This window comes from Gallus gallus, chromosome 28 (assembly GCF_016699485.2).
Source record: "Gallus gallus isolate bGalGal1 chromosome 28, bGalGal1.mat.broiler.GRCg7b, whole genome shotgun sequence".
In the NCBI taxonomy this organism is placed as follows: domain Eukaryota; kingdom Metazoa; phylum Chordata; class Aves; order Galliformes; family Phasianidae; genus Gallus; species Gallus gallus.
Window position 1 is genome coordinate 3,578,881 of NC_052559.1, and position 24,746 is coordinate 3,603,626.

Genomic DNA, 24,746 nt, shown 5'->3' on the forward strand with positions numbered 1-24,746 from the left:
GACGGGACGGCCTCAGCACCACCACGGGACAGAGCTGGGGCTGCACCACTGCCAGGAGCCCCACTGCGCCCTGCCTGACCGCATCCTGCCCCGCACCGCAGCGGGGAATGGGGATCCCGCCGTGCGCACGGAGAGCGCTCATCCCCGCGGCAGCGCCCCTCCGTTGGGATGCTGCTTTTTACATTTCTAGACCAAATATAGAGTCCTGTTGGGTGTTTTTTTTTTTCTTTCTTTCTTTCTTTTCCTTTTCTTTTTTTTTTTTTTTTCCTTTTTAAAGATTTTTATTTCTCTTGGCTGGTTCTGCCAGGGCTGCCCCGTGTCAGACTGACCCACACGGGCTCCCCTTGGCACGCTGCCCTCGCCCGGCGCGGCGAGATGGACGGACGGATGGATGCAGCACGGTGCCACCCACACGTGGGGACAGAGCCCCGGATGGACACGAGGACAGCGAGGCAGCCCCGTCCCCATTGCTCACCATCTCCGTGGGGCAGCGATGCGGCAGCATTTGGGGGTCCTGCGTGGCACCGGGAGCCCCTCCGGGCGCTCGGCTGGATCCGGGGCTGGAGCGGGGCAGCGGGCACTGCCTGTGCCTCGCTGGGGCTGCATCTCCTGCACCAGGACAGAGCAGCCTTCGGGTCTACGCTCTCCACCTCCTCACTGCTTCCCAGCACAGCTCTGCCATCGGCGTCATCCGGGGGGTGCAGATGGGGCCGCCACACAGCCGTGCCCACGGTGCCCCCCACGGCTTTGGCTTCTTCTCCTCTTCCTTCTCTGCACCCGTATGGAAATCCCGATCTGCCATCGGCCCCGAAGCACGGGGCTGGGAGATGAACCAGAGAGGGGCCCGGCCCCTCCTCGCCTTAAATCCGGGACTGTGCCCCCCACCCCCGGGGGGGCTCACGCTGGGGACGGCGGCCCCGAGCCCATCCCATGGACACGTTCCCCACTCGGCCCCCCCCCCGTCCCTTGTGTTGGAGTCGGGCCCCCCCCATGTACATACAGCCGCCAGGCGCTATACTGTGAGCGTATTTTTTCTTATGTATTGTCGAGAATGAATTTTATGGAAGGGTTTATTTTATTTTTATTTGATTATTTTTATTTTCTAGACTTAGGACTTGCTGAAAGCTCTGCAATAAGCTCATCTCGAACCATCCCCCCCCCCAAAAAAAAAGGCAAAAAAAAAAAAAAAACCCTAAAAAATATATATAATAATAATACAAAAACGACACTAAAAAACCACATTCCTCCCCCTGTGGCCCCCCCCCCCGTCCCCATATCCCTGTGTGTCCTGACCGGGTCGTGGTTCTGGAAGGCAAGTGGGTGCATCGTGGCTCTCCTGGCACCGGTACCCCTGGGGACCCCCCCCCGGAGCAGCCCCCCCTGGCCTTCGGTCTGTGTTTTATATATATATAGATTATATATATAAATATCTATATTGTGTACAGCGACTGTGAGAGAGTTGGGGAGCAGCGCTGAGGCAGCAGCACTCGCAGGGAGCTCTGAGCAGAGGGGGAGGGGGGGTATGGGGGGGGTGGAAGGGAGGGGGGGGGGGATTGCTTGGGTCAGTTTTTGCATTGGGAGCAGCCCGTGGTGGGCGCTGGTTTCTTTGCGTGTTGGTCTCCTATAGCTTCGTCCTTCGCCACGCCGCTTCTCGTCCTCGACGTCGTGCTGATGGTATCCGGGTCACCTCCTTCCTCATTTGGATTCTGTATTTTTTTATAATAAAATAAAAATAAATGTCATGTGAGGCCCCCCCCCCTCCCCCCCCCCCCCCTGGCTTTGGACACCTGCCTTTCCCTGCCGCCGTGCTGCAGGCTGAGCCTGGACGCTGCTCCGACCCAGCGGCGCTGGGGTGCAGTGGGGTGAATTGGGATGCAATGGGGTGCATTGGGATGCAATGGGGTGCATTGGGATGCGTTGGGATGCAGTGGGGTGGCCACGCTCGGCTCCCTCCCCTCTCCCCAGCCCCACTGGTGCACAGGGGCCGTGACGCCAGACCGCCGAGCTGGGTGGCGTGTTAATTACGGGAAGGATTTAATTACCACCTTAATGAATAATAATGGGTATTAAATTAATTAATATGCGATTGTTGATAGTATTTAATTATCAGAGGTGGTGCAGCCCAGCGGGTGGGTGCTGCGGGGTGGGACACAGCGTCTCCCCAGGCGCTCCTCTGCCTCAGTTTCCCCATGGGCCGTTTTGGGGTTGAGGATCCCCCCCCTCTCCATGCTGGTGCCACGGTGTGCCCCCCCAGGGCTTCCCCACCCCTCAGAGCCGCTGCCCCATAACGCAGCAGCCCTGGCACCGGACACCCACCCATGCATGCTATGTTTCTCCCAACCCCACACAACTTCCCTCGCGCAACCCGCGTTCGTTCCCAGCGTTTAACGCATATTTCGGCATAATGAGCAGAATAGGAACAATCGGCCGTTAACGAATGCAAGCTCGTACAGCTGATCCGAGGCTCTGAAGTTTGCCACGAGAGGGTGAAAGACTCATTTTGCTCTTTAATGGGACCATCTGCGTGCCAGCACCGACGGAATGGGACCGCGGCGCGCCGGGAGAGCGCCCGGGGGGGGACCGGGAAGGAGCGACGGCGTGAGGCTTTTTCAGCCTGGACTCATGATTATTTTAACACATGGGGTTGGAAAGACGGAGTTAAAAATAGCGAGCTGGCAGGCGCGAGGCTGAGACGGATCGGCGTTAGTAATTAATTAATGGAGTCATGGATTTTTAAGGCCCTGAAAAAGGGTTCGTTTGGCTCAGCCCGGCTGCGCGCTCTGCCATGGGCTCCGTGGGCTTTGGGGGGTGTTGGTGGGGACGGCCCTGTGCGCAGCGGAGCGCTGCGGGGTCACGCGTCATGTATGGCCGGCCGTGTCTGAAATGGGTTTTCACAGACCCGGAGCTCCCGGAGCACCAATCTCAGGTTGTAATTGAAGCTGCAGCTGGGGGTGCAGCTCCATGAGAGGCGCTGGGCTTGATTGGGGTTTCCAAAATCAACCCCCGAAGTCCCCCCCCCCCCCGCCCTGAGGTTTGCGGCCCCGTTGCGCTCCGTGGTTGGGGTTCCCGGGATGGTGGATGTGGGGTTACCCCACGGTGAGCAGTGATGGGCTCTGGGATACGGCTGCACCGATCCATCGGGACCACAGCACGGGGCTGAGGTGCAACAAGGGCGCAGCACAGAGCTCCCCAGGCCTGCTCCCCATCCCCACTGCTCCTTGGGCTCCTTTGGTTCCCAGAGGCTGCGCTGTGCTGCTCCCCACATCCCCCAAAGCGCTGCGCCTTCGCAGTGCTTTGTGCTGGATGTGATCAGTGGGTGCTGCACAGCTCAGGCTCTGTAATGCACCGGGCTTTGCATGGGGCCAACCGGCACTGTGCAGAGCGCGTCAGGGACCCGGCAGCAGCAGGACCATGGGCTCATCCCTGTGACCCCATCCCTGCGATCCCACCCCCATGAGCCCATCCTTATGACCGCATCCTTATGACCCCATCCTCATGACCCCATCCCCGTGACCCCATCCCTGTGACCCCATCCCTGCGATCCCACCCCCATGACCCCATCCTCATGACCGCATCCCCGTGACCCCATCCCTGTGACCCCATCCCTGTGCTCACTGCTCCCTCCCAGACTCCTCCGCTGCTCTGTGCTCCCCTCTGCCCCAACGTTGCTGCTCTCCTCGTGCTCTGCAGTTGTCACATCTGCGCTTTGTCCCCCGCTCCCCCCCTCTCCGCTCCTGTCCCCAGCCTTATCTCCTGATAGCTACAAGTGATACAGCCACAGCCGTCCCTGGAACAAGCTGCCGGCTGCCGAGCACCCAGGAAAACACCTGCTCAGGGGATGATGTATGGAAATAGCCCGAGACGGGGAGCGGGGAGAGCTGAGAGCAGCGCGTGGGGAGGAGCACATTGCAGCTCCGGACCGCTCAGCGGGCAGCACCGCACCGCACTCCCGACGGATGGGGACGCGGAGCCGCTCCTGGATGGGACACGGGGTGAGGACACGCGGCGGGGGGGGGCGGCATTGTGCTCTGCCGCAGAGCCCCTGACGCGCCGTCCCTCTGCGGCCATTGATTTCCATGAAATAAGGCAGCCGGGTGTGTAATTGTGTACAGGCACCGCAGCTCCTTTACATGCCGTTCTGCAGGGCCCTCGCCAGCAGGAAATGAAACTTTTCAGGCCACTAGACATTGAGTTCGGTGCTTGAGCTGCGCGTCCCCTTCCCCCCCTCCCAGCCCCATGGAGAAGGAGGAGGGAGCGGGGCTCTGCATCTCGCAGGAGGGGACGGCGGTGGGAACAGAGGGGCCCCCCGTGTCCCCATCCCACCGTTGGCTGCGGCTCCGCCTCTGCAGCCCCTATAGCCCGGGGGGGACCGCTCCCCCCGGCTCCGAGCGAGCATCGCTCCCCTTGGCGCTCCCGCAAGGTAACCGGCATTATATCCGGACCAATTGCTCCAGCATGATCCTCCTGAATGTTGCACAGCATGTACACGGCGTCTTATGTAAAATACATGCCCCTGGGCGAGGCTTTTAATAGCGCTGCTCCTGCCTGGGGGGCGGGGGGGCCGCTCTCTGCCACGGCGGTGCCAAGAAATGATTGAAAAGTTGGGGCTCGCCGTGGGGAACACCCCGCTGGGGGGAGCGACGTGTTTTCATTTCCCTGCCAGGTAACAAATGGAAAGAATTGCAATGAATGCTAATGGCCGGGGAGCTGCTGCGGGGCTGGGGACAGGGACGGGAGCTGCCGGCGTTGCAGAGAATGATGCCATCATGGATAGCCTGGCACACAGCTCATGGGATGCCGTGCGCCGAGCTGCTGCACCAAAACCATTCCTTCTGGAGGCGAAATGGAGCTGTGTGCTGCAGCAACCCCGGCACACAGTGCAGCTCCAGCACTGATGGCCCCAACTCCAACATCCCCAGCTCTGACATCCCCAACTCTGACATCCCCATCTCCATCATCCCCAGCTCTGACATCCCCAGCTCTGACATCCCCATCTCCATCATCCCCAGCTCTGACATCCCCAGCTCCAACATCCCCAGCTCCATCATCCCCAACTCTGACATCCCCATCTCTGACATCCCCATCTCTGACATCCCCAGCTCCATCATCCCCATCTCCATCATCCCCAGCTCTGACATCCCCAGCACTGTGGGGCTTCAGCCACATCCTGGTGGGCAGCACGAAGGGCCGTGCCGTGCCGGGCTGTTGGTAAATGGAGCCGGGCTGTAGGCAGGAGGGTAAACACGGATGAATAGCCTTCATCCACTCCAGTAAATATTTTATATCACACACCAAGAAAAGACACTCCTATTTAAATGATTTATAAAGGAAGATCATGTAGAGGTTTCTATAAAATATGTAGGGCTCCTAATCCCGACATCATCAAGCAAAGAGGACTGAAATCATATATTACCTTTTCAACAGCCTTGCAGGCTGCAGGGATACAACTGACAAATAAAAGTGTGTTTACAGCTTTTGGGCTCCTCCGGGGAGAAGTAAATCACAGCGGGGGTGGGGAAGGGGAAAGGAAGCCGGAAATTAAGTGGCAATTTCTGTCCGTCACAGCAACGCGGGGCGGGGGGACAACGGGATCACTGCATCCCACTGCCGGCCATGGGAGCAGCGATGCTATGGGTGCAGGGATGCAATGGGTGCAGGGATGGCAGTGGGTGCAGGGATGCAATGGGTGCAGGGATGCAATGGGTGCAGGGATGGCAATGGGTGCAGGGATGGCAATGGGTGCAGGGATGCAATGGGTGCAGGGATGGCAATGGGTGCAGGGATGGCAATGGGTGCAGGGATGCAATGGGTGCAGGGATGCAATGGGCGCAGGGATGGCAATGGGTGCAGGGATGCAGTGGGTGCAGGGAAGCAGCAGGTGCAGCAATGCTGTGGATGCAGCAGGTGCAGCTCCTGGGTTGCAGTGCTGCAGGCGCAGCGATGCTCATTGCAGATGGATGTGCATGGGGTGCAAACCCCTCTGAGGTGCCCAGAGCAGCAAACTGAGCACGGAAAGAATAAGACCACCCCGCAACCCCATCAGGGACGGCGTTTTGCATGTGAAGCATTCAGGACGAGGCCCACAGGGACGCATCCTTTTAACACCGGGGTCCTCTCTCCTCATCCCCCCCCCCCCCCCCAGCAGCACTCCCTGTGCTCTGCGCCCGGAGCAGCGCAGTCCCCGCAGGCAGCGCCGGCTGCACGGAGCAGCCCAGACCTTGGCAGTGATTTTGCATGCAGCCACAGGAGCCCCGCGCCGCAGCCAATGGGGCCCTCGCCGGAGCGTTATTAAGGGATTAGCAAGTTGTCTTGGCTCTCAATTGTAGATAAGTGCCGCATTTTGTATTATCTTTTCACACTGCACCGCCAAGGATGACAAAGAGACAACATGGGTGTCATGGCCTTCAGCATATCATTAAGGGTAATTTGTCTTGCGGGGAGGGGGGGGGGGGGGGGGGGGGGGGCTGGGAGGAGAGAGGGAAGGGAGAAGAGGAGGAGAGGGAGAGGCAGTCCGGGAGGAGAGAGGGGATTATATGGGAAAGGAGGAGATTAGGAGTGAGCCGCGGGCTGCGCCCGAGCAGCGCGGTGGGATGGGGGGCAGAGGAGCCCATGCAGCCCCTTCCCCTCTGCGTGGCACAGAGCAGCCCGAACCCACCCGGCCCCACTCCATCACAGCAGCAGCCCCGGCTCAGCTCAGCGCCGAGGGGACGGGAGCAGCAGTGCCTGGGCCTGGCAGAGCTCTGCTCCATCGGTCGATCGATCAATCGGGGATAAAGGCGCCGCTATCGATCGGGAGATGGCTTTGCAGAGGCCGAGTAATGGAAATGTGTGTCTGGAGACAGCCGCACGGAACGGCCGAGCCCCGGCACTGCCACGGGGACACACGGGGGGAGGAATCCCACAGCCGTGCCCAGACAGCACCCAAACTGAGCGCAGCCCCTTCCCGACCCCGGGGGTGTGAAGCTACGGCGCCCAGGAGCTGCCTTGGTGTGGGGATGGGGGCACGGATGGGGATGGGGATGGGGATGGGAATAGGGAGGAGGATGGGGGTAGGGATGGGGATGGAGATAAGATGGGGATGGGGATATGGATGGGGATTGGGAGGGGGATGGAGATAGGGATGGGGATGGGGATGGGAGTGGAGATGGAGATGGAGATTGGGATTGGGAAGGGGACGGAGATGGGGAAGGGGATTGGGATGAGGATAGGGAAAGGGGTGGGGATGAGGATGAGGATGGAGATGGAGATGGAGATGGGGATGGGAATAGGGATGGGAATAGGGATGGGGATGGGGATGTGGACAGGTGTGGGGATGGGGCGTCCTCCCACCCGAACGCCCCCTCCCTCCCCTCCCCTTCTGATAATCCTATTTTTGAACCGAGGGATTAGGATCAATACTTCACTCCTAATGCTGCGGTAATACAGTGTTACACCGCCAGCGCCAGTTCCCTGCTGAAACACTTAAGGTAGTTTAAACCCATTTGTGTCGGGGAGTGCCGTGAATTCACAACGAGGTGGGTTTTTTTTTCTTGCACGGCCGTAGCAGAGCCATAGCACAGCGCTGGTGGATGGGTGCCGTCCCACAGCTGCCCGCTCTGCGTGTGGTGCCCTGCAGAGCTGCGAGGGGGTCGGGGCAACGGGGCCGTTGTGCAAACGCCCCTGGTGCAAACCAACACCCCTCGTGCAACGGAGCCCTCGTGCAAAGCGTGGTGGCCCCCACGTTTTGGGCTCAGGGTGGAACCGGGCGATGCTTCGCTCCAAATTGGCTGAGGGGTTTCCAGGCGAAGTCCCAGGGAATAGAAACACAAATATTTCCATCCAGCGCTATAATTATGAATTAGAGCAAAGCTCCGTCTTTATTAGGTGCTAATAGAGATAAAGGGGGTTTTGAAATGCAAGGCACAGCTATATAAATGCTAATTCACCCAGAGACCTCCTCTCTCCCCAGACCTCCAGAACGAGGGTTTCAAGGCAACTTCTCACCAAAAAAAAAAAAAGAAAGCAGCGAACAAACTCCAAGAAAGCACCTCAGCAACTTAATTAAGTTGGTGTAACAACGCCGCGCTCCCCCCCTGCCCCTGCGGCTGGGGCTGCTGCCGTGGGCCGGGTACCCCGCTGTGCCCCGGGGGTCACCCAGAGGCGTCCCGGGTCCCCTCGTGGCGCGTGGGTGCTGCTGGATGCACCGTTCCCTGCGTGCATGCTGACTGCACTGGTGCACGCGTGCACCGCAGCCCACGCTGGTGCACTGACATTGCAGCACGCACATCCCGCTGCAGCGTGCACTGCTGCGCTCACGTGTTGCAGCACGCGTTGGTGCACGGCAAGCTGAGCTGCTGGGCATGGAAACGACCCGGCCCACACCTCAACGCGCTGCAGCTTTTGGACGTGCAGAGCTGCAGGAGCAGCTCCAACCCCACGGCCCGACCCCGCATCAAGGCATGGCTGTGAGCCCGGCTCTAATCAGGAGCTGATGGGGAACGGCAGCACAACGTTCAGCAAACGCTGCTGCCTTCAGCGGGGCTGTAAGTGCTTAAAAGCTTTCAAGGTGGGTTATTAGGGAAATGAGTGGCATGGATCCTAATGAAGGGAAAGCCAGGCTGGATGGCACTCTCCCTGCCTCCATGTGGCTGATCGATGCGCTCCCATTCTGCTCCGGGCTCCTCTTTTGGGGGCCTGCAGCCAAAGCACGGCAATGGGATGTTGGGACCGTTTGTTCTCCCCCCACCAGAGTTACACAGTGCCTCCCATCCCTCTCCCTGTCACCCCCCATCCCTCTCTTCATCACCCCCAATCCCTCTCCCTTTCACCTCCATCCCTCTCCCTTTCACTCCCTATCCTTCTTCCTATCAGCCCCCATCCCTCCCCCTATCACCCCCCATCCCTCTCCTTATCGCCCCCCATCCCTCTCCTTATCACCCCCCATCCTCTCCCTATCACCCCACATCCCTATTTTACCACTTCCCTCCACATCTATTTTCAATCCCATGCAGAGCAATGAGACAATCCCAGCCCTGCAGCCGCGCTCCCATCACTGCTAGGCCAAAAGGCGATCAGTGCAATTAGCAGTGGCTCTGCCAATCACTCTATAGGGCCGGGATGGGTCCGTGTACCCTTCGTGGGGCATCACCCACCTCTCCATCCCCACCTGTCCCCTGCAGCACCAATGGGATCCAATGGGACCCCCTGGGATCACCATGAAGGGGCTCATCCCTCCGAGCTCCACCGAGCTCAGAATAGTTTTCAATTAAAACAAAAATATCCTATAATAACCCACAGAGGGCTTTTTTATTTCCTTCTCTCTCTCTCTCTCTTTTTTAAAGAAATAAATCTATTATGAGGAGCTTAGAGCTGTATGTAAAACCGGCGAGGGACAATTTGAGGATTAGGGATCGGAACTGTCCTGGTGTGACGAGTGAAGAAAGGAAAATCCCATAGGGCCGCTGGGGGGGGGGGGGGGGGGAGGCGGGGGGGGGAACACGATGAGGACGGCCCCACAGCTGCCCCTACAGCACCTCAGCATCAAAGTCATTTCTCTGCACCCCCCCCGGCTGCGCTCCCATTGATGGCACCGATCACTTCTGGGTTCAGAGAGCGGCGCGGGGTGATGGGCGGTTAACACCCCCCCCCAGTGGGGATAATTGCGTTGTTTACCACTTCCCTGACCCCAAAAAGACAATGGGGTGGTGCACGAAACCAATAGGTTCCAACCGCACGCCCGCGGAGAGAGGAGACACAAATAAAGGCAGCATGGAGCGATGGATAACGAATCCCTAATGGGAGCGGAGCTCACAGCGCGAGGCTGTGCTTTTGGGGACCAACATCTGCCCTCCTGGAGCAGCGCTGCAGCACGGAGCTGTGCTCACACGGCCACGGCTATATGGGCTCAGCGGGGCAGGAGGGGGTGGGCACCCCATGGGGACAGCACTGCCGCCCCCGGACCCCCTCCCACCCTCCTGCCTTAACGCACCACCTCTATTTATTCTGCTCCTGTAACTGTAAAATTGATTTTCTTGCAACAAGAGGCGCGTCTTTCACCACTGAACGCACCCAAATGCTCCGACAGAAGACACTGGCAATTTTTAATTAGTTTCCTTTATACCTTTTGCCTCCCTGAGCAGGGATGTGGAACCAGAACAGGGAGCCCGAGAAAGGAACGGGATCCAGAGATGACAAAAACCGCTTTTTATTCTTGATGTGATTATTAATAACACACAGTTTACCTAACGAGGCAGACGGGCGTGGAGGGCAGGGGCACAAAGTGGTGGGGAAGTGATTATGGGATCTTACAGCTCCAGGTCGCAGGAGCATCGTTCCATCTTCCCTATGACCTCAGAGCAGCTCATTGCCTCCTGGCAGACAGATCCCAGCTGCAGTCAGGATCCCCTGCCTTGCTTTGGGGATTGCTTCCCAGGCATGGCATGGCATGGCATGGCATCCCCATCCCATCCGCATCCACATCCGCATCCGCATCCCCATCCCCATCCCCATCCCCATCCCCATCCCCATCCCCATCCCCATCCCCATCCCCATCCCATCCCATCCCATCCCCCTCCCCCTCCCATCCCATCCCATTCCAATCCCATCCCCATCCCCATCCCATTCCCATCCCCATCCCCATCCCCATCCCCATCCCCCTCCCATCCCATCCCATTCCCATCCCCATCCCCATTCCCATCCCCCTCCCATCCCATCCCCATCCCCATCCCCATCCCCATCCCAGAGCTGGGCCAGGTGTCAGAGCCCCTCGAAGCTGAGCTGCAAACACACGTGGATGGTGTCAGCTGCAGAGTAGTTAACAGAGCCACACCTCACATCACAGCCCTGATAAGGGGTAATTAAGGCCTGTGGTCCTGGCAGCTGCTCTGTCCCTCTGAGTGGATGCAGAGGGGGGATGGCAGCTGTTGCTGGAGGTCCTGAGCGCAACGTGGGGTGTTCAGGTGAAGTACTGCTTTCGTGTGCCCTCTTCCCCTTCCCTCAGTAGGGGAGGGGTCTCCTGGCTGGGCTCTGACCCCCACCCCCTGCCTGCCCCATGGTTGAGCTGCTCTTTATTCGCTCCCCACTCAAAAATGGGGGGCTTTTTTGGGGGGGGGATGTTGATCTCAGCTCCTGCCCCCCTCCTCTCCCCAATGGGGCTGCGCTGCATGGGGCGTGCAGGACCATTCCCACGCGGAGCCACGGGAGGTGCGGGGTGGGAGGTGTGGGGTGGGCACTGCCAGCAGCGGGGCGAGGATTGGGGTCTGCAGCCCATTTGGGGATGCCGGGAGGGGGTGGGGGGTTGAGGTGCTCCGAGCGCAGCACGTGAAGAGTTGCAGGGAGAGGGAAAGGAGGGGAAGGGGTCGGGCGGGGAAGTCCTGCAGCCTCTCCATGTCAGCGCTCCGTCTGCTGTCACTCAGCTCCGAGTTCTCCTTCAAGTTGTCATCGCGGGGCTGGAGGGGATTATGCCGAGGCACTGTCCAGAATTGATTCATGTGGAACGCGTGCTTGACGAGCGGAACCGCTGGTGTGAGCGGAGCCGCTGAGACCCCCTATTTCCCACCTTCCTCACACAATCCCGTATTGTTCGGCCGCAGCCTTCGTGATCCCCGCGCCGGGGCTGTGACTGACACAGCTTTGAGGCTCTAAGGCGTATTTTGAATTTCTAAAAACCTCTCAGGAAGTCCCCGGGGTGCCTTTCTGCCATTGTTTCTCCTTTCGCCTTTTTCCCTTTCCACCCCGCTCCCCTCCTCCCCCCCCCCCACCCCCCCCCCCCCCTCCCTCCCCCGACTCTCAGTGTCCCACCGCGGCTCTCCTCCCTCTCCCCGTGTTTTGTGGCTCCGGAGCTGCTCAGCCCCCTCTGCAAACACGAATCCAACAACCACGACGGGAACAAAACGAGCCGAAGCCCCGAAAGTTTCCCAAATCCTCGATGTCGGGGAGGAGAAGGGCTTTATTTGTTTGCTTTCCATCCGCCGACGCAGAGCAGTGCCAAAAAAACCCCCTCCTAGGAATCCGTATCTGCTGCTGTGTGTCTGCCTGGTGTGTCCGTCTGTCTGCAGTGCTCCATCCCTGGGTCGGTGTGGGGAATCCTGGAGGGGCTCTCAGGGCTCCATTGGGGTATTCCCCCCCCTATCACCCCCCCCCGGCCCCACTGCCACCTCTCCACTCTATAACCATTTCCCATTTCCAGTCTTAATCTTATAAGAATGAATTGAGAATGACCAGCGTAAATACACAGGTGCCACTGGGAGCAGAAAGCACTCTTTAATCTCAGATATGAAAACAATTCCCTGCACTGCTCACTAGCAATCAGCAAGTGCTATCAGTGCCGCGCGCTCCCTGGGAACAGGAGAGCTTATAAATATGAATTAGTGCAGAGAAAATCTACTCTCTTACCTAAAGCTAAATGTTATCTGGGTCCCTTTCCAGCAGTGGCTGACATTTCCAGAGTGCTTTTAGTCACATCTGTGGGAAGACAACTCATTCCTTTCTTAAAATAAGAGAAGAGAGAGGAAAAGGAATGAAAGAGGAAGTGGGAGAGTGGGAGGGTGAGGTGAGGTGGAGGAAGAGCTTCCTTTGTTCCAGGAGGGAAACGTGGGAGCCCGAGGCTGCTGTAGGAGCTTGGCTGGGGTGGGAGGGATGGAGCGGAGCTGAGAGCATCCCTAAGGGTGGTCCCTGAGTGGGGATAGCGGGAGCCTGCTGTGCTGCCGGGGAAACTGAGGCACGGTGCAGACTGAGGGTGAGGGGAGTGCTGCTAAAGAGCAGAGCAGGACGGGGGCTGTGGGATGGGGTTTGCTGAGGGGGCTCAGGCAGGCCGACCCACCCTGAGGGTCGCACTGTGCCCCCCATCCGCTCGGACCCCACAGACCCCACTCCCCGCACCCCGACCTCGAACGCATCGGCAAGGGAAGGGCCAACGGAGCGCACACCCAACGGGATGCTTACGCTGCCTTTTAGGGCTTTAATGAGCGGTTGCTGGCAGGAATGCTAACAACACCACTCAGCAGACAGACCTGCCCGCTGTCGGTGTGCTCCGCGTCCTTGTCTGGCTGCAGTGAGCTCTGACCTCATTTGCTCGGTGCCATTCAATTAACGAGGCGAGCGGCGCTGCGGAGGGTGGGGATGCCGGGGGGGACTTGAACAGTATGTATTAATTTCCATTTTCGGTTCCAAACAATTGAGCATCGCTCAGCAGCGGCTGCAGGAGGCACCGGGGGGCTCTCGTGGTGCTGCCATCACCCCGGGCTGTGTGTGTGTATGGGGGGGGGGGGGGGGGTGAGCTGGGGGTCCCGCTCTGCTCTCACCCCCACCCATGGTCAGAGCGGACCCCCGGCAGCACTGCGTGAGCTCCCATCTGCTTTGGGTTCGCTGGGCCATCAGCGGAGGTGCGATGAGACCGAAGTGAGGGTGGTTGGGGGAGAGGAGTGTTTCCCAGGGTGGTGGAAAAAGAAAACAAAACGCGGTTTCAGGAGCCTACGTTTGTGCTGTGCTAAAATGGGGTTTTATCCCAGCCTAACGAGAGAGAAAAATCATTAATTCCTTTGCTGGAGACAATAGGCTGAAGGTCTCCTGCAGCCCCATCTCTGCACTGCTGGGCCCTGAGGCCTTTCCTCTGCTGCTAATGGGGGTCCCGGGCTGCTGTCGGCCTCAGCTCCATCCCGGGGGGCAGCCCAGCATCCGTGGGCCCAACAGGGGGGACACGGAGGGGACGGGCAGAGCACTGTGCCCTCAATACACAGCGGTGGGTCGGTGAGGGGAGGGAGCTGCCTCTGCCCTCCAGACGCAGCCCGCTGCTCTTTTTGGGATGGATAAATGGGGGATTGTGTTTATCCTAGGTGAAGGGATTAATATTAATGATGCCAACCAACCCTCCCCCCCATTGCTGCACCATAACAGCGCGGGCGGGACGGGGAGGAAGGACGCAGAGTCAATTTATGCACTGAGGTCACTCCCTTTAAGAATATCCCTTTCAAAAGCGAGTTGCAGTGAGTTGGGGTCAGGCAGGGCCGGGTTCGCCTCCCTCAGAGGTGATGAAACGAACGCCTACGGAGCCCATTACACGGACAGCATCTCCCGTCGGTGGCTCTTTGTGGTGGGGCCTTTCCTGGGGCTCCGTCTGCATCGTGTTGGGGCTGAGCATCGCCCCCGGGACCCCCCCCAACCCACGGCCCCACGACGCTCTGCGTTTCTGTATGCAATGGTAAAGCACACAACCCGCACCTGCGGGGATTGCAGCCTCGGTGCCGACGAGGAGAGGGCAATGGAGAGCTGCTGAGGTTACCGGTGTGCTTTTGGTTCCGGCGCCGGTGCTGCTGCCCCATTGCACTGCCCCATTGCACGTGGTGTGGCTGCAGCCCTGTGCTCGGCCCTGCAGTCCCTTCCCGGGTACGCACACGAGAAGCTCTCCTCTCGGCTCCCCCCCCGGTGGGCAATGCAAAGCCCTCCTCCCTATGGGGTGCTCTGGCTGGGGGTCCCGGCCCCATCCCCGCCTCTTTCCCCGTTCCTACCCAATTCCTGCCCCAATCCCCATCCCTGAGCGCTCTCCGTGCCCGACTCCACCCCGCCCCACCTCACTCAAATCCGCCCCCATCCCCCTCCCTGCCCTCCTTCCATCCCTTCTCTGTCTCCATCCCCTCACCCTCATCCCTCCCGTTTCCCCGCCGCCCCCTCCGCTCCCATCCCGTGGCGGACGGCGGCACCGTGCGGCCGCACCGGGCAGCGCCGCTCCTGGGGGGGGGCAGAGATCCGCCGCAGCTCCCCGGGGGTCCGCCTCCGGCGCGGCTTCCCCCGTCTCCGCTGCGCTCCGGGCGGATCTCGGATCCAACGGAGCAGCACCGGGAGCGCTGCGAGTGCAGGAGGGGGGTTCTGACCTCGGTAATGGGACAAGGGTGGAGCCGGGAGATGGGGGGTGGGGGGACACGCGAGTGATGGAGCGGCCGCGGCGTGGGGCGGGGGGGGTCCCCGCGGGTTGCGGGGCGGACGGGCGCGGTGCAGTGACGGCGGCCGCCGGGGGGTGGCACGGCCGAGCCGGGAGGGAGCGGCGCCGGGTGGGGGTGCGGCCGGGGAGGGCCCCCGAGCGCTGCAGCCCCGCGTTTCCCCCTTCCTCTACCCCCGCACCAACGTCCCTGCGGGCCCGCAAGCTCACGCACGGGCATCCCTATTCCCTGCATCTCGGTGTTCCCGCATCCACGCCTCCCCGCATCCCTCCATCACCGCATCCCTCCGTAACCCCACCCCAGGGCTGAAAATCCTTACCCTACCCAGGAGGGGAGCAGCGGGGGCAGCAGACGAGCGCGGGGGGGGGGGCCGCCCAGCCCCGCACGCAGCGCCCACCGTGCCCGCAGCCGCCCCGCGCCGGGGATGAGGGAGCGCCGGGGGGGATACGGCTCCGCCGAGCAGCCACGCCGCAGCTAACGGTACGTGTCGGCCGCGGGGCTGCGCGGGTGGGTGGCATTCGGGGAGGGGATGCGCTGCGGGGGTGGCGGTGTTTGGAGCTGAGTGCGAGAATTGGGGTACGGATACCCCATAGCGCCCATCTGTGGGGCACAGTCAGGGCACAGCCGGGGCACCGGGTGCCAAAAGAGCATCGGGAAGCTGCGGGGGGGGGGGGTGGGGGTGGGAGAAGGGGGGTGCAGGGGTGGGTGGGAGGGGGGGGGTGTGATCTCCAAAAAGGCAGCGTACGTGCCTGGAGGGAAGGGGATTTGTGGCTGCAGATCCATCGTGCTCCATAATCCCGAGGAGCACCCGCTGCCATCTGCGCGCTCCCACGCAGTGGGGGGGCTGTGGTGATGCTGGGGGGGCTGTGGTGATGCTGGGCTCTGTTCTGCCCGGCAGCTGCTGGGAGACCCCCCTCCCCCCCCCCTCCGCAGGCACCATGCCTTCCTCCAAGACGGATGGTGAGTATTGGATCGATGGATCCCACCGTGAGGCCGCCCTGGAGGACTTCTACGTCGTGGGCCCCGAATTGGGACGGTACTGCCTGCATGGGGGGGCGGGGGGGAGGGGGTGGGGGGACAGCAGGAGGATTCCCTGCGTGGGAATGTGTCACGCTCAATGGCTGCGTGCAAAGGGCTGGCCTTCAGGAAGGGTGCAGGGGAAGGGATGGATGGATGGATGGATGGATGGATGGATGGATGGAGAGGGGACAGGGGGACCCCACCCTCGTGTGTGAGCTGGAGCTTGGAGTCAATCACGGTGCTGCTGCTGTGGTTTTGGGAGCACTCACTGAAGTCTTGTAGGATGTGATTCAGCTTCCCCATGCACTCTACACTTCTCATCTCATCGGTGGAGAGGGGGTTGGTGGTCTCTTTTGGCTCCTGGGCAAGTGGAGGATGAACTGGGGCTGCAATGGGGCCCTTCTGTGAGGGGCTCCAGCAAAGCTGAGGATAACTCCCATCCCCACGGGGGATTTATTCCCAGGATTTGTCCCACCTGGGCTAGGTGGCCCCACAGAAATGCCAGGTGTATCCCCACACCCAGAGCCAGCTCCGGGGGTTTCCCCACCACCAGGCAGTGGGCTTTACCACAGCACAGGATGGGGCCAGGTGTGATGCACAGACTGGGCTGCAGGAGGGGGCACAGCATGGGCATTTCTGGGCACATCACACCCGGTGCCCCATGCAGTGCTGGCACCCAGCAGCTCCCCCGTGCTGTAGTAGGATGTCTGCCTGCTTTGGGAAGGGGAAGCAGGTTTGGGAAGGGGCCCAGCAGAGCCTTGCAGCCATGGAGCTGCTGCACACTGAGCAAAGCCAGAGAGCTTCCTGCTTCCCATCCTCTGCTTTGAGGTGGGGTTGTAGCCAGGGCTGGCTCTGGGGGATGAGCCCCCCCAGCAGAGGGGAGGTGGTGGAGCAGCCCGCACCCACCTGAGGACCCCTTCAGGGTTTCCAGCAGCTGAGGAGCGCACGGGGCCACAAACAGCAGCTTGGGGAAAAGTGTGCTGCCTGCACAGGTGGACACGTGGTGGGGGGACAGACCCTCCCCAGAGCCCCCGACCCCTCCATCCATCCACATCCCATCCGGGGTCTGGGCTGGGATGCGCCCACAGCGAGCTCAGGCTCCTGGCAAATCCCATTGTTCGACATTTTCCAGTTCATCTGGAAAGCAAATACAATTATCTGCCGTGGCTGTCAAGGTTGATTGCAGTATTTACTCCAGGCCTTAAGCAGCAGCCGGGCAGGCAGGTGGAGCTGCTGGCAGTGCAGGTCCAGCTGCGGCTGTAATTGGGAACGCAGTGACGGCAGCGCGTGCATGGAGCTGTGCTGGAGGAGTGGGGCTGAGGGGGCCAATGGGCTTCAAATGATCCCTCGAGCGGCGGGGAGTGGGCTGCAAATCACCCGTGGAGAATGCAGCGCTGAAAGTGCATGTAGAGTGATGGGAGGGTGAGCGTGGTGCAGGGAGAGGGGACGTGGCAGCTGGGAAATGGGGGCAGTAGCACGGCCATGGGGCACGGCGAGGGCACAGCAGCAGTGGTGGTGCCTTGGGTTCAAAGCAAAGCTGTCTGCAGCTCTTCCCGAGCACAGGATGTGATGGGAAATGTTAAGCAAAAGGCAGAAAATGCTTTGGAAATGCCCCAGGTTTGGGGCTGCCCAGCTCTGTGGGTGCTGCAGGCTGAGCTCTGTGCCATTCCCAACCCCGCACCGTCCCCAGCTCTGCTGTTGCCATGGGAATGCAATTCTCCAGCTCAGCAGACGAGTTGCAAAATCCTCTCTCCTTCTTAAAGCAGAGCAGTGGTTTTCAGGAGGGCCCCCCGGGAGATGCGGCGCTGCAGCAAAGGGTCACCTTTGGGCAGCAATGGGCAGCAATGGGCAGCGATGGGCAGCGATGGCTCCTTGTGTTCCTGGGGGAGATTTTGGTGCAAAAAAAGGTGTTCTTTGGGCTTTGACCTTCGAGGGTTTGGTGCTGACTGAGGATGGGGGGATGGCGTGTGCCTCCAGCCAGAACCTGAGCGTGTCCCAGAAGGTGTCAAAGCCAAAGAGCAATAAAGTGCGGTCGATTACTCGGGGGTGAGAATTAATCTGCACCGAGGAGCCGGGCAGCAAAGATGAAATTGCAAACTAGCCCCATAATGGCCTGAAGAAATGGGTTGATTTCACCGTCCAGTGGTTAGAAAACATTATTAACAAGATCTGAAAGTGACGGGCAGCTGAGCAGCACGGTGTGAGCGGGTCTGCCTTTGTAAGGCAGGTTTTTGTTGTGTGATTGGCACGGGGGGAGGTCCTGCAGCATCCGCGGTCCCACTGAGCTCATCCTGGAGCTGGGAGAAGGGGGGTGGGGGGGGGGGCAGGGGCTGCATCCCGCCCTGAAAGCCGCTTATGGCTTTAAAGCGCCTTTAGGATTCAGTTTTAATTAAAATGGCTTTAGTGGGGAAAGCTGGAACTGATGCGGGGTGAAGCGGCTCAGTGCTGATGGAGGCTTGGTGAGGTGGGGGGGGGGGGGGGGGGAGTGGGACTTCCTGCCCATCGCCGTGCCTCCATCCCGCAGGGGAGCCACCTCTGTGGTGTACAGCTGCGAGGAGAAGGGCACACGTACCCCATATGCTGCCAAGATCCTGAAGAAGACAGTGAGTGTTGGTGGTACTGCAGGCCTGGGAGTGTGAGGGGCATGGGGGTGGGGGCACAGGGACATGGGGATGGACACGGTGACGTGGGGGTGGACATGGGGGTGGGGACGTGGGAATGGCCATGGGGATATGGAGACGGGGACATGGGGATGCAGGGATGGGCATGGAGATGCCAGTCTCGGCAGTGCAGGGTTGGGGTGGGAGCACAACGGGCTCCATGTGTGGGGCACAGCAGTCCTGCTGCTGTGGTAGGGATGGCCGTGGGGTGCTGTGCAGTGGTTGGTGACGGATGTCTGTGGGTTCTGCCTTCCAGATTGACAAAAAGATCGTGAGGACGGAGATCGGGGTCCTGCTGCGCCTCTCACACCCCAACATTGTGAGTATGAGGCCGCGGTGCCCCCATCCCAGCACAGTGCTGGTGAAGCCATCGCCCCACGACCTCCACCCGGACCCCTCGGTGCCCTATGGCACAGCGCAGCCCCGCTCAGCGCCGTCCCCTCCTTTCCCATCACGGTGCAATGGGGTTCACCCTCTCCAGAGCTGCCCCCCCCCCTCCCCACCCCACTCCCCATCGCCCTCAGCTTCCCATTCGGTGAGCAGTTTCCACTGAGGAGATGAAACCAGCACCGAAGCCAATGGCCCATCAGTAAGGAACGCTGCTGGGGGAGATAAGGGGCAGGGAGAGGGCGAGGGGCTCCGTGGTGTTCCCTGAACCCGGCACTGGGGATAGCAGCTCCTCCATCCCAACCCAGCACGGGAGGGGCCCACGTTTCACACACCAACAGAAAGACCACCAGGTTTGATGTGTGCTCTCCCACACCCATCGGGCACCGCAGGTGGGGGGCACCCGTGGGTGCTTCGGTGCGCAGCGCACGGCGTTTCCAAGCTGGGGGACCCTGAGCGGTTGCTGGCGGCTGCTGCATCTCCTTCCCATACGGCAGCGCCTTCAGTCGGTTGGCCATCATTCAGCACCAACCTCGACGGCGGATGATAATAGGATTGTAAACTTTTGAAGTTAATAGGAAAATTATAGTGCTTCTGTGTATTATTATAATGCAGCCGGCTGCCGCGCGGTGCCGCCGGCCCTGCGGGGTATCACAGCTCGTCACCCGGCCTGCGAAGGTAATGATTAAAGCCCCATGAAATCCACAGTGTCACAAAAGTCTTAAGAAGCGTGAAATGCTCTGTTTTCTGTTTAAATATATATATATATATTGCATTTTGGGGCTTCTTTTTTAAGAGAGGGCTGTTAATTCCAGATTTGCCGCGCGGACGCGAAGGGTTTGTGCAGGCTTCGTGTGGTGTCTAAAGGGAAAACGATAAGGAAAATGCAGATTGTTTCGTGCTCCTTCGGCACAGAGCACTGCTGGGGCTGCTCCCCTCTGGGTGCTGCTCCTGGGGGCCACAGCTCCGGAGGTGGCATTGCAGCAGGGATGGGGATGGGGCTGTGAAGTCAATGCGTGTCTCTTTGAGCTGATGGGGCTGAAGTCGCGAGGAGGAGCAGCACGGTGTGTGCCACTGTCCTCACCCCCCACCCCGTCCTCAATGCAGGATAGAGTGAGTTGAGGCAGTTCCAGATCCGTGCTGGAACGAACAGGCGAGGAAGGGATGCGTGGGGTGTGTCTGTGTCAGTGCTGCCACACCTGGAATTAATATGGTGGGAGTGAGAGGGGTCCTATGGCACCAGCACAGGCCAGTCCCAATGGCGCAGCCCCATCCCAATGGCACAGCCCCATCCCCATCCCAATGGCACAGCCCCATCCCCATCCCAATGGCACAGCCCCATCCCCATCCCAATGGCACAGCCCCATCCCCATCCCAATGGCACAGCCCCATCCCCATCCCAATGGCACAGCCCCATTGCAATGGCACATCCCCATCCCTTTCCCAATGGCACAGCCCCAACCCAATGGCACAGCCCCAACCCAACGGCACAGCCCCATCGCAATGGCACAGCCCCATCCCTATCTCAATGGCACAGCCCTTTCTCAATGGCACAGGCCCGTCCCCATCCCAATGGCACAGCCCCATCCCAATGGCACAGCCCCATCCCCATCCCAATGGCACATCCCTATCCCAGTGGCACAGCCCCATCTGCTGCCACCCACTCTCATCCCTTTCAGATCAAACTGAAGGAGATCTTCGAGACGCCCTCGGAGATCGCGCTGGTGCTGGAATTGGTGACGGGAGGAGAGCTCTTTGACAGGTAGGGGACACGGCCCCAAGGGAGGTGAGGATGGAGCAGGGCTGAAGGACACCCCTATGGGGTTGGGGATGGGGGGTGAGGGCACATCCTGACCGCTGTGCACCCGCAGGATCGTGGAGAGGGGGTTCTACAGTGAGCGGGATGCAGCCCACGTGGTCAAGCAGATCCTGGAGGCGGTGTCGGTAACGTCTCCACGTCCCCTCCCCGTGTAGTTGGGGGCATCGCTGTGGGTCTGGGGGCATCGCTGTGGGTCTGGGGGCATCACTGCAGGCCCAGAGCTGTGCTGTCTGGGGAAGGTCACAGCCACACCGGCTGGAAATGGGGTTTCCATGGCAACAGATAGGTTTAAAAATGGAAACTCGGAACGGGAAACGTCCTTCCTCTGCCCTGCCAAAGCCATTCCTTCCTCCCCCCATCCCCACCGTCTCTCCCTGCAGTATCTGCATGAGAATGGAGTGGTGCACCGGGACCTGAAGCCGGAGAACCTGCTGTATGCAGACCTGTCCCCCGATGCGCCCCTAAAGATCGGTGGGTGCTGTGCAGAGGGGCTGCACCCCAACCAAGGGGTGGCACCCATCGGTCTGACCCCTCCCTGTGTGTCCCCAAGGTGACTTCGGGCTCTCCAAGATCGTGGATGAGCAGGACACCATGAAAACTGTCTGTGGGACGCCGGGGTACTGTGGTGAGCAGTGGGGATGTGGGGCAGAGGGGCAGAGGAGCTCTGGGATGGGAGGGTGGGGGGTGGGGAGAGGGGGGTCCCGCCTGGCACTCCTCTTCAGTCTGCCTCACAAAGAGCCCAGAATTGGGGACTGGAAGGAGATGAGGACAGGTGGCACAGCTCTGTGTTGTGTGAGCCCCGTTTGTCGTCAGTCCCCAACCCAAAGCAGCTCAGTGCTGAGCTCTGCTCACAGGAGGTGCCCAGGAGGGGTTTCTTCCTGGTTTTTAACCCTCATCTCTGCTTCCAGCCCCTGAAATCCTGCACGGCTGCCCCTATGGCCCTGAGGTGGACATGTGGTCGGTGGGCGTCATCACCTACATCCTGTGAGTACCTCTATGGGGCTTGAGCCCCTCGCTGTGCCATGTCCCTGCCTGGGGGCAGCGGGGATCCTCCGCCTCCTTCCAGGCTCTGCGGCTTCGAGCCCTTCTTTGACCCACGTGGGGACCAATACATGTACAGCCGCATCCTCACCTGTGACTACGAGTTCGTGTCCCCATGGTGGGATGAGGTTTCCCTTAACGCCAAGGACCTGGTGAGTCACTGAGCTTCAGGGCAGGGCTTGGGGCAGTGAAACGAGTGGGTCGAGCGTAAGGATGCCAAGGCCAAGGCTTTGCCAAATGGAACGGTGTCGTGCTCAACGCTTCTCTGCCTCTTGCTCATGTCCATCCACGGTCCTTGCAAACGTGAGGCCACGAGTCCACCAGGAGGGCTCCTTCCGAGCACTGCACGGGGCTGGGTGGGTGTGGGGGGGCACCCGACAAGTGGCGCTGCTTCTTTGCACGTTGAAATTGGCTGCAGGTCAGGAAGCTGATCGTCTTGGATCCCCAGAAGAGGCTGACAGTCTATCAGGCTCTGGAGCATCCCTGGGTCACCGGGAAAGCCGCCAAGTTTGCCCACATGGACAGCACGCAAAAGAAGCTGCAGGAATTTAACGCCAGGAGGAAACTGAAGGTAATGTGAGAAAGGCCAACGAATCCCCCCCGCTTTCCTCCTCTTGCACAGAACTTGTCCTGGCGCTGAGCAATCCCTGCCCTGAGCAGCGAAACGCTGAGTGGGGCAGCTTGAAGCACACGCGTGTGTGTGTGTGTGTGTGTGTGTGTGTGTGTGTGCGCCCCACTAATGCCACCACGCTGTGCCTGCAGGCTGCCATGAAAGCCGTGGTGGCTTCCAGCCGCTTGGGCAACCACGGCCATCACGACTGCTCCAGGAGCCGGGGGGGTCCCCGGGGGAGGGAGAGCACCGAGGCCACCTCTGCATCCGAGGAGTTGGAGGCGTTCCCTGCTGTGCCCACCGTGCCCGTCAATGGGGCGAGCTGCAGGAGCTGACGGTGCCCGGCTCCCAGCGGCACTGCGGGGGCTCTCGGGGTGGCCGTGGGGATGGCAGCGTGGGGTGCATCCCTGCTTGGTGTCGTGGTGCCGCCGTGGCTGTGTGTCCATCCCCACCCTGCAGGGAAGCAGTGCTGGCGACTCCGTCTTCCAGCAACTCAACAGCTTTGGCTGCTGTGGCGTTATGGGGGCGCCCCAACGGCTTAAAAACGAGGAGCAAACAGCAGAAACAAAAGGGTTCCTTTCCCCTTCCCAACAAAGGCAGCCAGTTATCTGTACAACAGAGTTCTGTACATAGCCCTCAAAAGGCATCACTGCAGAGGGGAGGGGTGGCCAGCAATGTGCGCTCAGCCTCCGGCCCCATTGCACCCACCAACCCCACTGCAGAGGGGGGGGATCGGACCCCCCTTCCCCCCCCCCCAAAACGTCTGCCTGCAGCTCCTCGGTGTCTTTAGGTGGTAGATGAGCTCTGTTTGATTCGTGCTTTCGTGACACTCCGGTTCCATTCGTTCTGGTGTTCAGTCTCGGTGTGCTGTGTGGGAGTCGTAGGGCTGTCAGTGGGGAGTGCTGCCTCCGTTGCATTCCAGGTACGGCTGACGCAGGTTTTAATGGGGAACAATGCAATTATTTCTGCGGAGCAGTGTCAGACTTTGTAACACGTAACGGTGCTGTTGTTTCTTCATTGGGGGCGATGAGTTTATACGCATTTCCGTTTGGTTTTTTAAGACTAACGAAACCCGGGGACAAACTTCTCGAAATGAGATCTTTTTTTTTTTAGGCGTTTATTTACCAATCCATCTGTGTGGATTTTAATACAGAACCAGAAATGAGACAGGAAAAGCCATACTGCGTGCGCTGGAGAGGAGGGACTACACAATAAAGATACAGCTTTGCTTAAGCTGAGAGCTGCAACTGCAGACCCGGGGCTGGGGAGGGTCGGTTGGGGGATGCAGGAAGGGAAATGTAACACAGCGACTTTTGTACCTATTTACAGCACAAACAGAAATCCTAAGGATGACAGTAAGGGCTGATCCATGCTTTATTGTGCTCGTTTGTGTTTGGGGTGCCCATAAAGCCAATACAGAGGAGGGATCGGATGTCAACGGCACGAGAGAACGGACAAAGGAAATGATGTTCCTTTTGCTTTGTTGTTTCCTCTCTTCCTCCCCCTGCTTGAACACAGAGGGCAGAACAGAGTGCTGTGCTGAGCTCTGCTCTCCATCCTGTGGGTGTGCAAACCCCATGGAAGTGCCCATTCACAACAACGGGGCCTGAACTCCACGTCTGCTGTTTATTAAATCGGGTGTTAACATTAATTTATACACTCTGACGTGAAAGATAAGATTTCAACATCGTGCAGGAGGAGGGCAGAGGGAGCTCAGCACTGGGGAAGGGACATTGCTCTGCCCTCAGACTGCTCCTGGTGGCAGAAAACAAAGCATCGCTGGGTAATAAAACATCACCCTAGGAGGACATCCCAGGGGGCGTAGCCAGGAAAATAAAGGGGTTTGTCTCTTCTGTCAGCAAAGTATTATTCCACAGAGATCTGTACTTGGAGGTAGGGAAAGCAGTGTCAATCCTATGGGTGACGCCATGTCGGTCTGTATGCTGTTTTCAGGACGTGTTTTAATAACTGATTTCTTCGGTCTAGTGGTTACATTTTCAATATCGCAGGTATTTATAAAGGAGCATAGACAGCGAATAAAATATATAACACCGTTAACGCGTGCTCTGCTGTTCCTGTGTCTGAATGGCTGGAAAGCAGCGGGGCTGCACACGTGCGGTATGGCTGCTTTCTGGCTCTGCCGGTCAATCGGTTCACGCTGGGCTGACGCCCAACGAGACCAAGCGCTGAGTGCCGCCCTTTGGGCACCGCAACCCCACGGTGCGCTCCGGCGGTAACGCTGCTCCCGAGCCCACCACGTGCCAGCAGCGCGCACATGGCCGCGCTCAGCGCGTGAC

At 59.8% G+C, this 24,746-nt stretch overlaps 1 protein-coding gene across 3 annotated transcripts; it reads left to right on the forward strand.

Moving 5' to 3' along the window:
• Nucleotides 1-14,737: 14,737 nt before the first annotated feature.
• Nucleotides 14,738-24,507, forward strand: CAMK4L (calcium/calmodulin-dependent protein kinase IV-like). 3 transcript variants are annotated; one of them, XM_046904674.1, is made up of 13 exons: nucleotides 14,738-14,850; nucleotides 15,241-15,392; nucleotides 15,846-15,948; nucleotides 18,457-18,535; nucleotides 18,849-18,911; nucleotides 20,659-20,741; nucleotides 20,851-20,923; nucleotides 21,179-21,269; nucleotides 21,349-21,423; nucleotides 21,707-21,782; nucleotides 21,865-21,991; nucleotides 22,258-22,410; nucleotides 22,602-24,507. In XM_046904674.1, the coding sequence occupies exons 3-13, from the start codon at nucleotides 15,851-15,853 to the stop codon at nucleotides 22,782-22,784; spliced, it is 1,101 nt and encodes a 366-aa protein (XP_046760630.1). In that variant the 5' UTR covers nucleotides 14,738-14,850; nucleotides 15,241-15,392; nucleotides 15,846-15,850; the 3' UTR covers nucleotides 22,785-24,507. The 3 variants fall into 3 exon arrangements, with proteins under 3 accessions (XP_046760630.1, XP_025000174.1, XP_046760631.1); XM_025144406.3 differs by lacking the exon at nucleotides 14,738-14,850 and having other exon boundaries at nucleotides 14,992-15,392; XM_046904675.1 differs by lacking the exons at nucleotides 14,738-14,850; nucleotides 15,241-15,392 and adding an exon at nucleotides 15,434-15,488.
• The last annotated feature ends 239 nt before the right edge of the window (nucleotides 24,508-24,746 follow it).